Source organism: Pediculus humanus, genomic scaffold (genome assembly GCF_000006295.1).
Source record: "Pediculus humanus corporis 1103172108291 genomic scaffold, whole genome shotgun sequence".
Classification (NCBI taxonomy): Eukaryota; Metazoa; Arthropoda; class Insecta; order Psocodea; family Pediculidae; genus Pediculus; species Pediculus humanus.
The window spans coordinates 58,019-70,260 of NW_002987860.1; the positions used below are offsets into that span (position 1 = coordinate 58,019).

Genomic DNA, 12,242 nt, shown 5'->3' on the forward strand with positions numbered 1-12,242 from the left:
ATTTTCGCTGTCGGATTTATCCGAGTCTTTTTCTTTTTTATGTTCACAGAGAGGTACATTTTTTTTTTCATCTTGAACGTCTTTAACGTTATTATTTTTTTTAACAAGTTGTAATTTCCATTTTGGAATTTTCGAATCTGTTTTATTGTCATTTTTTGTTTCGGTCGGTTGTTTTTCAATTGTGTTTTTTTTTTCAACATCTTTATCGCCGCCACCTTTTTTCCAAAAAGGTTTTCCGAACAAATCGGTTTTGTTTATCTTTGAATTTTTTTTTTTCGATTCGTTTTCCGCATTCGATTCAATTTGAGTTTTTGAATTTTTCATATCGGTATCTTTTACATTTTCATTTTTTTTTTTTGTTAATCGGGAAATATCATTTTGATTTTTTGACTTTTCTTTTATCGTGCTTTTCTTATTCGTAAAATTTTCATTCGAATCAACTGCTTTCACAGATTCTTTTTTATTACTACTACTAGTACCATCGGATAATTCAATTTTAACATTTTCTATGTAAAATTTTGGTGTTTTTTGTTTTTCTTCAACGTTAACCACAGCTGATATTTTCGGCAGTTTATTGATCCCTAAAAAATTAAGATTAGATTTTTTTGGCTTATTGACAACTTTCTGTTCAATTTTCCACTGCGTGTGATTTTTAATATCTGACTGATTTGTTTTTACAGATTCTTCTACGCTATTTTCGGCAATGGTTGCCTCTATAAATAAATCCTGAAATAAACTGTTTCTACGACTACCGGAGGAAGATTCATCCGTGTCATTCAATGGTATGAACCTGTTTTTTTTTTTAGTCGTTCTTTTGCATTTTTCTACAGGATCCAAATCGTCGTCGGTCGTTGATGATTCCGCGCATTGTTCTTTTAAATTACTCTTACGCAGGTTTGAATTTCTCACACTTTTTGTAAATCTTTGTTTTGCCGGTATTTTCACCGTTCCTCTCTTCGGATCGCTAAAATAATCATCTGCGTCTTTTTTAGCTAATTCCTCTCGTATAAGGGAATCCAAAATAGCCGCTTGTTCCTCGTACAACTCCATGGAAAGTCTTTTCTTTTCGATATCTATTTGCGATGGTACGCACAATGATGACTTTCGAGAATTTCCAGTGCTGTCGATCAATTCAGAATCTGTAGATTCTCTTCTTTCTTTACTTTTTTTTCGTACCTTACATTTTCTAACAATTGTTCCAGAACCTTTAAAAAAAGGACTTTTTTTATTGTTTGTTAATGTTTCTTCTCTTTGAATGGTCGTTTCATTATTTTCTTCTTGATTTTTTTTTAATGTACTTTTTCTTCTTTCGATTTTTGAATGATCTAACGCTTCATCATCATCCGCAAGTTCCAAATCATTTTCTTTTATTTTAATACTTTTTTTAATTGATTTTTTATCGCTTTCCAAATTTTCAACCTGGCTTTTTACTTCTTCGCATTCTTTTTTCTGAAAATACGGATTTTCTTTAAGTGCTTTAGTGTGAATTCTTACAACCGTTCGACCCCTCGATATAGTTCCTCTAAATTTTTCTTCTCCAACGTTTGGTTTTTCTTCGGATTCTACTTTGTTTTTGTCCTCCGTAATTTCAATTTGTTTTCTTTGTTTAGGTCGAGACACGTCTATCTTTGCCGTGTCGATAAAAACAGGTCGATTTTGACGATAATACTGGTTTGTACCAATGGCATTTTTATTTTGCCATTTGTACGATTTATCCTCCCTTATTTTATTAAGTAATAAATTTTCTTTCCAGTCCGAATAGGTAACGTAATTACTCAAATACGAATTATATAACTTAGCAGGACGTCCACTGGCACCGTATTTTGAAATGTCTGGTTTGTAAGGTCGGCCACCATAAAGATTCGTATTTCCTAACGCATTCGAATAATTAAAATTAGAAGATGAATGTAAACCGTGGTAGCCATTTTTATTAGAGCCTGTGAAAGAGTTTGGATACAAATTGTATCCCCCAGAAAAATAAAACGGGGAATCGTTAAACACCGGCATGTCTGTACTTTTTTTTTGTTTTAAATCAAAATCAAATCTTTGTTAACTGAACTAAATTTAACAATAATTTCACTTTAAATCAAATTTAAATTTAAATACAATTTAAAATCGTTAAAAAATTTAAATTTAAATACACACACACACACAAAAATAATTAATTTTATTTTACTTAATAACACTTTTTATTTGGGGGGAAAGAAAAAACTAAATTTAAATTGTATTAAAATTATTAATGATTAAAAAAAAAAAAAAGAAAAGAAAAAATTAAAAACGAATATCACATTTGAACAGCAGGAACTTTTAAACTGGGGAGAAAAATATTAAGAATCGCAATTATTGTGTCACGATAGACGTGAATTTCACTGCAAGGCCGCTTCAACCCATAAATAAAACAAATGTTGGATCCAAAAATTATTAATTTACCTCACGGATGTGCTTTTTTAAATTTTTTTTTATTACTTCACATTCACTCCCTTACTGGCAACTAACTCTACATTATTATTATTATTATTTTTTTTTTGTACAAATTCGAATTAATGTCATTGATTGATTTGAAACCAAAGAGAGAGATAGAGAGAGATGTAAATGGGTTATTAACTCGTTATGCAAAGCCTATCTTTTTTTTTAAAAAAAAAAAAAAATAAGGAAATAAATAATATTTAATTTACCTTCACATTTTAAACCTTGCATAAAAAGACCGTAAAGCATGGACCCGCAATGATCACAAAACGTGGGTGATAAAAAATTATAAACCTTAAATCTATGTGGGACATCAATGTTGAATCTTTTCCTGAGATACTGAAAATAAATTTTTTTTTTTTTAATTTTATAAAATTCAGTCTTGAGTTGTTAAATAAATTTTATTTAACGGAAATGCATATGTGTAGGAGAAAAAAAATACTTGCCAATGTGTTTTCTGAATTTTTTCCAGAACCTGGACAAGTGCTTAAAAATTTTTCGTGACATTTTTTATGTACGGCTGTTTGACAACCTGTGTAACAAATTTTAATAATAATTTCCTTTGTTTGAATTATTTGGGACACTGACATAAATAACCCTAATACTACCTTAATTGAAAATGTAAAAAAAAATTTACTTACTCTGACATTGATATCCTTTCCTACCAAATCCCCTAAAACAAATTCTAAACTTTATAAAACTTATTATTATATACGTTTTGTTTTTAATAATATATATATATATATATATATATATATATTAAAAATAATTGTATGAATAAAAGCTTACCACATAAATTCTTTACAAAACGTACAAAATGTTGGAAATCTGAAAAATTTTCCTACGAATTTATGACCTTTGACTTCGTGTATTCTTTTGTACTTTATGGCGACTCTTCTTTTAGCAATTGTTTGTACTTGAAATTCGTCAATCGAATCAACTAAAATTACAAAAACAATAATTTTTTTTTTTTCTAATAATAAAAATGAAATATGAAAGAATTTAATAAAAAAAAAAATTTTTAAACTTCATCACCTTTTTGATGGTATAAATTTGATTTGAAATGATGGGAATATTTTACCTGAAATGAAAAAAAAATTTAATTTAATATAAAAATTCAATGGATTTATTTTGTCATTGTAAAAACTTTATAAACTTATTTTTTTTTTATTTATTGTAGATTTATAACTAATTAACTTCTTACTTTTTCCAGACTATGAGATCGATTCGAATAACTACTACTATTAGAGCTTCCAACATGGCTTGATCCAGTTTTTTTAATTCCTGGAGATGAGGTACTTCGACGTTTACCGGTAAACATCATCTTTGATGGTCTTTTCGATGGTATTTTCATGGCATCAAAGTTGCAGAGAAAAAGGATTTAACGATTTCTTCTTCATCATTTGGAAATAATGATAATAATCCTTTGAAAGTTTAGTTTTCTCTCATGACCAAATTATCATCATACATTTATACATGTAAGTTTTTAATAATAATTTACAATGAAAATATTGTTTTATTTTATACATTTAAATTAATTCTAGTCCTTGTGTTTATATACTTTTAAAAATTATAAAATCAATAAGTATATTTAAAGCTCTAAAATGTATAAAAACTATCAAAATGTTGTAGTTTTACTCTATAATATATATACATAATAATTTCAAATATTTCAACACATAAAAAAAGTTCAAAAAAACTTGTTAGATGAAAATTGAAAATATTAATTTGCATATTTTTCTTTAGACTTGTTCATAAAGTTTAGTTTTTTTTTAATATTTTATTTTAAAAAAGAAACAGACTAATGATAATACTTTACAAAAATTGAAATCCATAAAATTTATATTAGGTAAATGATATAAAGTGAAAAATTATACTTATTTATCAAATAATGATTCCTCAAAACAAAAAAATACCAATCAAGCACATTTTACATTATGTTATTGATTTAATTCATTCATTCATTCAAATTTTTAATACTTGATAAAACACAAATCTAAATATTCTGATATAGAAATAATACTTTTTTTCCCACCTAATTTTAATTTTGTTTTACAGTGGCAGAAGAATGAAAACCGTTAAATGTAGATCTCACCAAATAAGGTAAATCATTTATTTTTATTTATTTATTTTAACAATTTTTACCTTTTTATTTTTAGAAATTACTATACGTAAATAGTATTTTGTTTTTGGTTTTTGTTTTTTAATTTAAAAAATAATAATAGTAAATGTTTTTGGACTTTTGATTAAAATAACCATGAATGAAACATTTATTTATTTGTACATAATTTGTCTATTGAACAGAGAATATTATTTTTTTAAATATCATTTCAAGTTATTCATATTCACTTGATTCCGTTAAATAATTATATAAAATATCGAAAAATATTCAAATTTTTATTTAAATATTTCAATTAAATTCACTTTTTAAAAAAATCTTATACAATAAATTTCAAACGTGCAATGTCAAAATATGTCTTATGCGTATAAGATAACGCATATTGTAACAAAAAAAAATTTCACTGAATTAAAAAACAAAAAAAAACAACTTAAACAAAATACTATAACACAAAATTTAAAAGAAAAAAATATCTATTTTATTTTATTATATACTAGTAATAACTTTAATAAACCTTAACTCCTTAAATTTGAAACCAAAAAATAAAAGGAAGTGAGGCAAATAATGTAACGTAGTGATTTATGTTCGGTTTCTCGATTCTTTATAAATAGATTTTTCAGTCGAACGTTAAACCAACTGTTCACATTACTGCATTTATTTTATTTTTTTACACGTAAAAATTTTTTATTAAGTGAAAATTAAAAGTCAGTGATTTAAAAAAAAAAAATATTCTTTAAAATTTAATTTTTCAATTTAGGGAAAATATTTTTATTGATATTTTTTAACGTTCCTGAACGTAAAATTATGAAATTTACTTTTATTGTCTATGTATATATACAACATAAAATATTTTTGAACTTTTTTTTTACAGTTTTCCCTTTGAGTTTTAAATTTTAATTTTTAACTTTTGTTCTGATCAATTTTAGCAGGGACAATATATAGAATAAGCTAAACAGAAATAAGTTTGTATGGTTTAAATAATATTTTGTGCAAAACAAATAAGAAAATAAGAAACCCATTAAGAGATTAGAATTTCGATTATGTATAACAAAATATTCATTGTTTTCAGGTTTAAAAAAAATGTAGATCAGGTATATTTTCGAATATGATAAGGTTAGGTGTTTAAAAAAAAACTCAACAGATTTAGAAATACAAAATGTTTATTGTAAATTCCAACACTATGATATTATTACATTGTTTTTATAGTTTTCACAAATATCAGGTTTAATTTATATAAATTATTAAGTATAACAAAAAAAAAAAAAAAAAAAAAAAAGGGAAAATAATAATACAGATAGATTAAACTTTTTCCATATGTGCAGCAGCTACTGCTTTCATTCCTTCTTGAACAGCAGTTAAATTTACTTTCCAAGCATATAATAAATCCCTTAAATGTTGCCACTGTGCTCTATCAAAAGTTCTGTGCATGGTGCTCGAAATGAATACTTTTCTACTCGATTGATCCATTCTTGCACGTACCAACTTTGTTTTTAAAACTGTGTGAAAAATTCAATGATTACTTTAAAGCGTAAAACTATATTTATAAAACCGTTAAAGTTCTATGCTGACACACAAAATGATAAAATAAATTCGGTTCCTTTAAATATCATATAAAATATTTTAAAAATTTTATTTACCATCAATAATAAATGCTTCTACTTCGTCTTCTTTTATTTTTAATTCATCTTGAATCATTTGAAATGTCATCTCGCAATTTGTTTCAGCCAATTGCATAAACGTAAGGAGTCTCATTTTTTTCAAATTTTGCTCATGATTTAACTCTGAAAAAAAATATAAAATGTTTTGTAGTTAGAAATATATTTATATTTACATAAATTGAAATAATAAAAGAAATTAATTTACTCTGTGAATTAATGAATTCTCTGTGATTTTCATAAAATTTTATGTAGGCAGGAAGTTTTTCAGATACAAAAATTGTCAGTAAATCATGAATTAATTCTCCTTCTAAAAACATGACAGGTTTTAAAGACAAAAGCGGATCCAGTAAAAATGTATTAGGGTCTGCGAGAGCTGCTAATATGCATCTCTGTGCATCTTCTCTGGCCTGGGAAGCATTCTCCTGGGTGTAGGTTCCTAAAAGCTCCATCATAACTTTTGCAGCCAACTCACTGAAAAAATTTTTATGTTAAATTTATATGTTGAATTTTTAATCTACATAAACAATTAAAAATATTAAAACAAACCTTTGATTGCAACTTAATAACACTTCATGTAAGAGCCTTAATAATTTTTGCATTTGCTCATTAGATGGAGGACATGCAGCAAATTGTTGTTTCATATGTTCCACACCTTTGAATATCGCTTGAACCTGATCTACTTGCTTAGCTATTTGCACAAGATGATAATATACATGATATCTCATAGGCAGCCTCTCATCCAAAGATTGAAATAATAATAACAGCCTAAGGTAAAGTTTTAAATGTATATAGTTACTTAAAACAATTATAAAATTTATATGAAATGTAATCAAATAACTTACACTCTAAGTGCAACCAATCCAAGTTTTTGACCTGGTGCTTTGGTAAGTTTTTCACTAAAAGCAAGAAACAAATTCTCTGCTCTGTCAACGTCAATTACTATTAACAGTGAAACAATACTGTTAAGTATACTTTCAATTTCTACTTCGTTGCCTTCTTTAAAACAAGCATCACAAACACCAATAATTTTGTGAAGATCATCTTCAATGCCTTTGGGAGATTTTTCTTCTGAAATCTCCGCTCCTAAACTTTTAAAATAGGCACGAAGTTCTTGAGTCTAAAATATAAAGTTTAACAAAAATTTATAATTTTTTTAAATGCAAAATTTAAAAAAAACTACTAAAAAATGTGTTATATTTTGACTACCTAACCGTACTTGGATAAAAGCTTGGTAAAATATGAAGGAATAAACGATTCGCAAGTACTTATAAAAGTACAAGCATATTATTTAGAAAAAATTACTGACCTGCTCATCCAAAGACAAATCTATAAAAGCATTTGGAACATACATGTTTGTCTTAAATTCTAAAACAATGTATAATATAAATTGACCTGTTGGAAATCGAACTTCACTAACAGAATTTTGGCGACAATCAACTTTTGTCGCACACTTTAATCTACAAGTCTCACTTCATTTGAACTGTGTGGTGCAATATATATTTTTCTATTTCTACGAACTAGTGTTAAACTGAAAAAAAAAGTTTTCCGGTATTTTAAGTTAATATTTAAAATTATTAGGTTCGAATTAAGACTACTCTATTCATTTTCAAGCTATTTTTTATTAATTTTTTATTTAAAAATGCTAAATAATATTATTTTTAAATTTTTTCTAACAATTCAAATATAAAACAACTTAAGTAACTTAGTGAAAGAATAATTATTATTTTTTAAGTTAATGCTGTTTTTATTTTTTACAGATAATGTCAAAACGCACTCAACCCAGTTGGGAACCACTTCGAGAATCAGAAAAAGGAGTTTTAAAACTATATAACAGCTTTACAAGACAGAAGGAAATTTTTATTCCTAATGTTGGAAATCGAGTTTTATGGTACAGTTGCGGTCCTACAGTGTATGATGCATCCCATATGGGCCATGCCAGGTAAATTATTTACGTTAGTGATTATTGTAATTACAGGTAAATATAAAGTGACCTAATTTTTATACTGTAAATTTTTCAGGACATATATATCGTTTGATATTTTGCGCAGAGTGTTAACTGAGTATTTTGGGTATGATGTTCAGTATGTTATGAATATAACAGACATAGATGATAAAATCATAAGAAAAGCTAGACAAGAATACCTGTTTACTGAATATACTACTTCTTCTTCAAAATCAGTAGAAGAAATTTTAACAGATGCAAAATCAGTTTTAAAGTGGGCGGTTGATCAAGAAAAAAATATTAATGATCCGGATAAAAAAACTATGTTTGCAAAGATGGTTCAAAAGTTAGAGGCAGCCATCAAAGTTCTAGAAAATTCAACTAATGCAAAAGAAGGAATAAATGTCAAAGATAAACTTAAAGTTTTCTTTCTGGATGGCAAAGATCTTATTTCAAATTGGCTAGATCAAATTAAAGGACATGATGTGTCGGATCATTCAATATTTTCATCATTATCAAAATTTTGGGAATCTGCGTTTCATAAAGATATGAGTGATTTAAATGTATGTATTGGATATTTCAAATTTTTATTTTTTTTTTTGTGTATGTAATAATTAAACATTGTTCTTTTAGGTTCTCCCGCCAGATGTTTTGACTCGAGTTAGTGAATACATACCTGAAGTTATTGAATATATAAAAAAAATTATCGATAACGGATTTGCTTACCATTCAAATGGTTCTGTGTATTTTGATGTCGCTAATTTTGATACAAACAAAAAACATTTTTATGCAAAATTAGTGCCAGAAGCATATGGGGATTCTAAATCCCTTCAAGAAGGAGAAGGTAATTAAATTTGATTTGTTTTGTGTACTTGTGAGTGTGTGGGTGTGTAAATTCCATTATTTTTGTGCTAATTATAGGAGATTTAAGTTCCACCGATGAAAGAACCAGTGAAAAAAAATCAATTAATGATTTTGCCTTATGGAAAAATTCAAAATCTGGAGAACCATGGTGGGAATCTCCATGGGGACGTGGAAGGCCAGGTTGGCATATTGAATGCTCGGTTATGGCATCAGCGATATGTGGTTCTAACATAGATATTCACACTGGTGGGGTTGATTTAAAATTTCCACATCACGATAATGAAATCGCTCAGGCTGAGGTAAGTGACAAAGGTCATTTCATTGAAAACGAATATCAATTGAAACCTTGAATTTTTTTTTTTTAAATAAAAAACAAACAAAATGTTTACTATATAAAAATTTTATAATATTCAGTTATTGTGATTTTTTTCAGGCTTATTTCGGTAGTAATAATTGGATCAATTATTTCCTTCACTCAGGCCATTTGACCATTTCAGGTTGTAAAATGTCAAAATCTTTAAAAAATTTTATTACAATCCAAGATGCATAAAGAAAAATTCTGCTAGGCAATTGAGGATTGCATTTCTTTTGCATTCGTGGAAAGACACATTAGATTATAGTCCTAAAACGATGGAAATGTCTGTGCAATATGAAAAATTATTAAATGTATGTTCTGTGGGATAATTAAACAAATTTTAGGAGTGTTGATATACACAATAGTTTTTTTACATTTAACGTTTTCAATAATTTTTTAGGAATTTTTTTTGAATGTGAAAGACTTATTGAGGCATTTTTCAAAAGAAAACGAATGCGATTTTTTTGTCAAATGGTCTGATTCAGAGCTAGAATTAAATAGTAAATTTGAAAATTCAAAATGTCGAATTCATTCGGCCTTGTGCGGTTTGTATTTTTATCCATTACGACAAACATTAATTTCGTTAAGATGTATAAATTTAAAAATATTAATTTTTTTTTTTTTATTTTTAGATAACATAGATACAAAAACAGTTTTAGATATTGTCAGGGATACTATAGGATATACGAACGTGTATTTAAGAGATGTCAAATCTCCTAATATGGTTTTAATACAAAATATTGCCCAGTACCTTACAAAAATTTTCTCTATATTCGGAGTTATAGATTTTAAAAATTCAATTGGTTTCAGTAGTAGTAAAGGAGAAAATGTCTCGGCTAGTGTATGTAAAGTTTTTATTTGTAATGGCTTGATAAGATGATAATAATATGCGAAATAAATAATAATAAATTTTTTTTTTTTAATTTTAGAACGATGAGGTTATAATGCCTTATTTAAATATTTTATCGGAGTTCAGAGACTGCGTTAGAAAAGAAGCAAAAATTTTAAAATCGACAACCATTCTTCAGGAGTGTGATAAATTAAGGGATGATATTTTACCCAATGTCGGAGTACGTTTAGAAGATATAGAAGGTATAATTGTAATTTAATTTTTTTTGGGGGGCCAAACACACCGGAATTGATAACGAATTATAATTATTTAAAAATAGTTGTTTTATATATATTTTGGTTTTCGTTGATTCAGGTCGATCATCTGCCGTGAAATTAGTTGATAAGGAAATTTTATTGAAAGAAAAAGAAGCGAAGGAAAAATTAGAAGCAGCGAAAAAACTCGAAAAGGAAAAAAGAAAAGCCGAACAATCTGCTGCGCAAGCTCAAAAGGAGTCACAGCGAAAAATACCACCCAACGAAATGTTTAAATTGGAAACGGATAAATATTCTAAATTTGACGAAAACGTAATTATTATTAGTATTATTTTTTTAACCTTAAAAAATAGATTTTTACACTAATGACCTCGGTACCAATTATCAGTAATAAATATTATTTATAATTTAGGGTTTACCGACTCATGACGTAAACGGAGTCGAATTGAGCAAAGGAGCAATTAAAAAACTTGCAAAATTGCAAAGTTTACAAAAAAAGAAATACGAAGAATATTTAGCATCTATTGGAAATTCTACTCAAAATACTTCGTGACACTTTATTAAAAATTTATCTAACAACTAATAAAAAAAAAAAAAAAAAAAATTTTATCCGTAAAACAAATATTAAAAATTATTAACCTTCTAATTTAATTTTTCTAATTTCGCATTAATAAATAACTTGTTGTTAAAAAAAAAAAATATATATTGAAAACCAAGATAAAAACGCGACGGTCATACATAATTAATAATAATAATTATTTTAATATATATTAAAAAGGATTTAACGAAATCAAATTTTTTCTGTGATAATAATGATTCACACTTTTTTTATTTACATTTTTAATATTATATGAATATGTTTTTAAGACTCCCAATAAATGTGTTTAAACGTAATAATTTGGATCTCGACAAAACGTAAATATTTAATAAGAATCGTGTAAAAAAATAGTTTTTCCCCTTCCCCTTAAACCCTAATGTAAGGTTTTAACATTAAATTCGTTTTTGTTTTGAAATCTAGAGGGAAATGCGATTGCGGAAACGGAAACAAATAATATTTAAAATAACGGTTTTTTACACAAAAATTTTTTTTTTTATTTTTAAAAAATATTTAATAAATCCCGTATTTACATTTAAAACAAAATGATAACATTCGTATTTTATTATGACGCTTATTATTATTAAAAAAAAAAAAAAAAAGGCGGTGTAATTGCAATGAAACCAAACGATATTTAAACGAATAAAAATTATTATTATTATTATTATTATTATTAAATTTTTAAATCAAATTTTATGAGAAAAATTATATGTAGAGACGAGAAAAAAATTTTTTTTTTTTTTTTGAAAATAACGAGAGATTGGAGGAAATTGTGGGTTTTTTTTATTATAAAACCCTCGTCGTGTGTTTCCATATTTAATAAATGAAAAATCGTTAAAAAAAAAAAAATTAAAGAAGGTGTAATAATAATAATAATAATAATAATGTTGTCACGTATAAGGGCATATAGCCCTTCAAAACGTTTTTTACGTCAACAAGAGTTCGTTAACAATTAAATATATTTAAAAAAATGATTGACGTACTTGCTTTTAAATTAAAAGAAAAAAATGAAAAAATCAATATTCTCCTTATTTTTACCAATTTTCTTAACTAAGTAGTATTCACGTTTAAAATGAATACATATTTTTTTTTATTTTTTTATTCTTTTGTGTAAAAAATTGAAATTTTTTTTTTTTTTT

The 12,242-nt window shown here is 26.2% G+C and overlaps 3 protein-coding genes across 3 annotated transcripts in view; 1 reads left to right on the forward strand and 2 right to left on the reverse strand.

The window, feature by feature from the left end:
- The window catches only part of Phum_PHUM544690 (cAMP-dependent protein kinase catalytic subunit, putative), a gene marked incomplete at both ends in the record, with an annotated part of 7,355 nt that extends 3,535 nt beyond the window's left edge, over positions 1 to 3,820 (reverse strand). Inside the window, 6 exons of the mRNA XM_002431689.1 lie at positions 2,676 to 2,805; positions 2,913 to 2,998; positions 3,108 to 3,139; positions 3,256 to 3,406; positions 3,502 to 3,547; positions 3,671 to 3,820. Coding sequence (XP_002431734.1) covers positions 2,676 to 2,805; positions 2,913 to 2,998; positions 3,108 to 3,139; positions 3,256 to 3,406; positions 3,502 to 3,547; positions 3,671 to 3,820 — 595 coding nt within the window. The remainder of the gene's footprint in view (positions 1 to 2,675; positions 2,806 to 2,912; positions 2,999 to 3,107; positions 3,140 to 3,255; positions 3,407 to 3,501; positions 3,548 to 3,670) is intronic.
- A 2,064-nt stretch (positions 3,821 to 5,884) lies between these two features.
- Positions 5,885 to 7,594, reverse strand: Phum_PHUM544800 (dendritic cell protein, putative; the record flags this gene model as incomplete). The annotated part of the gene is made up of 6 exons (XM_002431690.1): positions 5,885 to 6,081; positions 6,223 to 6,366; positions 6,449 to 6,714; positions 6,790 to 7,008; positions 7,086 to 7,360; positions 7,550 to 7,594. 6 exons carry the CDS (start codon positions 7,592 to 7,594, stop codon positions 5,885 to 5,887), a joined length of 1,146 nt encoding a protein of 381 aa, XP_002431735.1.
- Positions 7,595 to 8,003: 409 nt separating this feature from the next.
- Positions 8,004 to 11,061, forward strand: Phum_PHUM544810 (Cysteinyl-tRNA synthetase, putative; the record flags this gene model as incomplete). Its single annotated transcript, XM_002431691.1, has 11 exons — positions 8,004 to 8,182; positions 8,262 to 8,748; positions 8,819 to 9,029; positions 9,107 to 9,348; positions 9,483 to 9,556; positions 9,592 to 9,715; positions 9,805 to 9,949; positions 10,037 to 10,245; positions 10,334 to 10,496; positions 10,609 to 10,820; positions 10,921 to 11,061. 11 exons carry the CDS (start codon positions 8,004 to 8,006, stop codon positions 11,059 to 11,061), a joined length of 2,187 nt encoding a protein of 728 aa, XP_002431736.1.
- Positions 11,062 to 12,242: the final 1,181 nt, after the last annotated feature.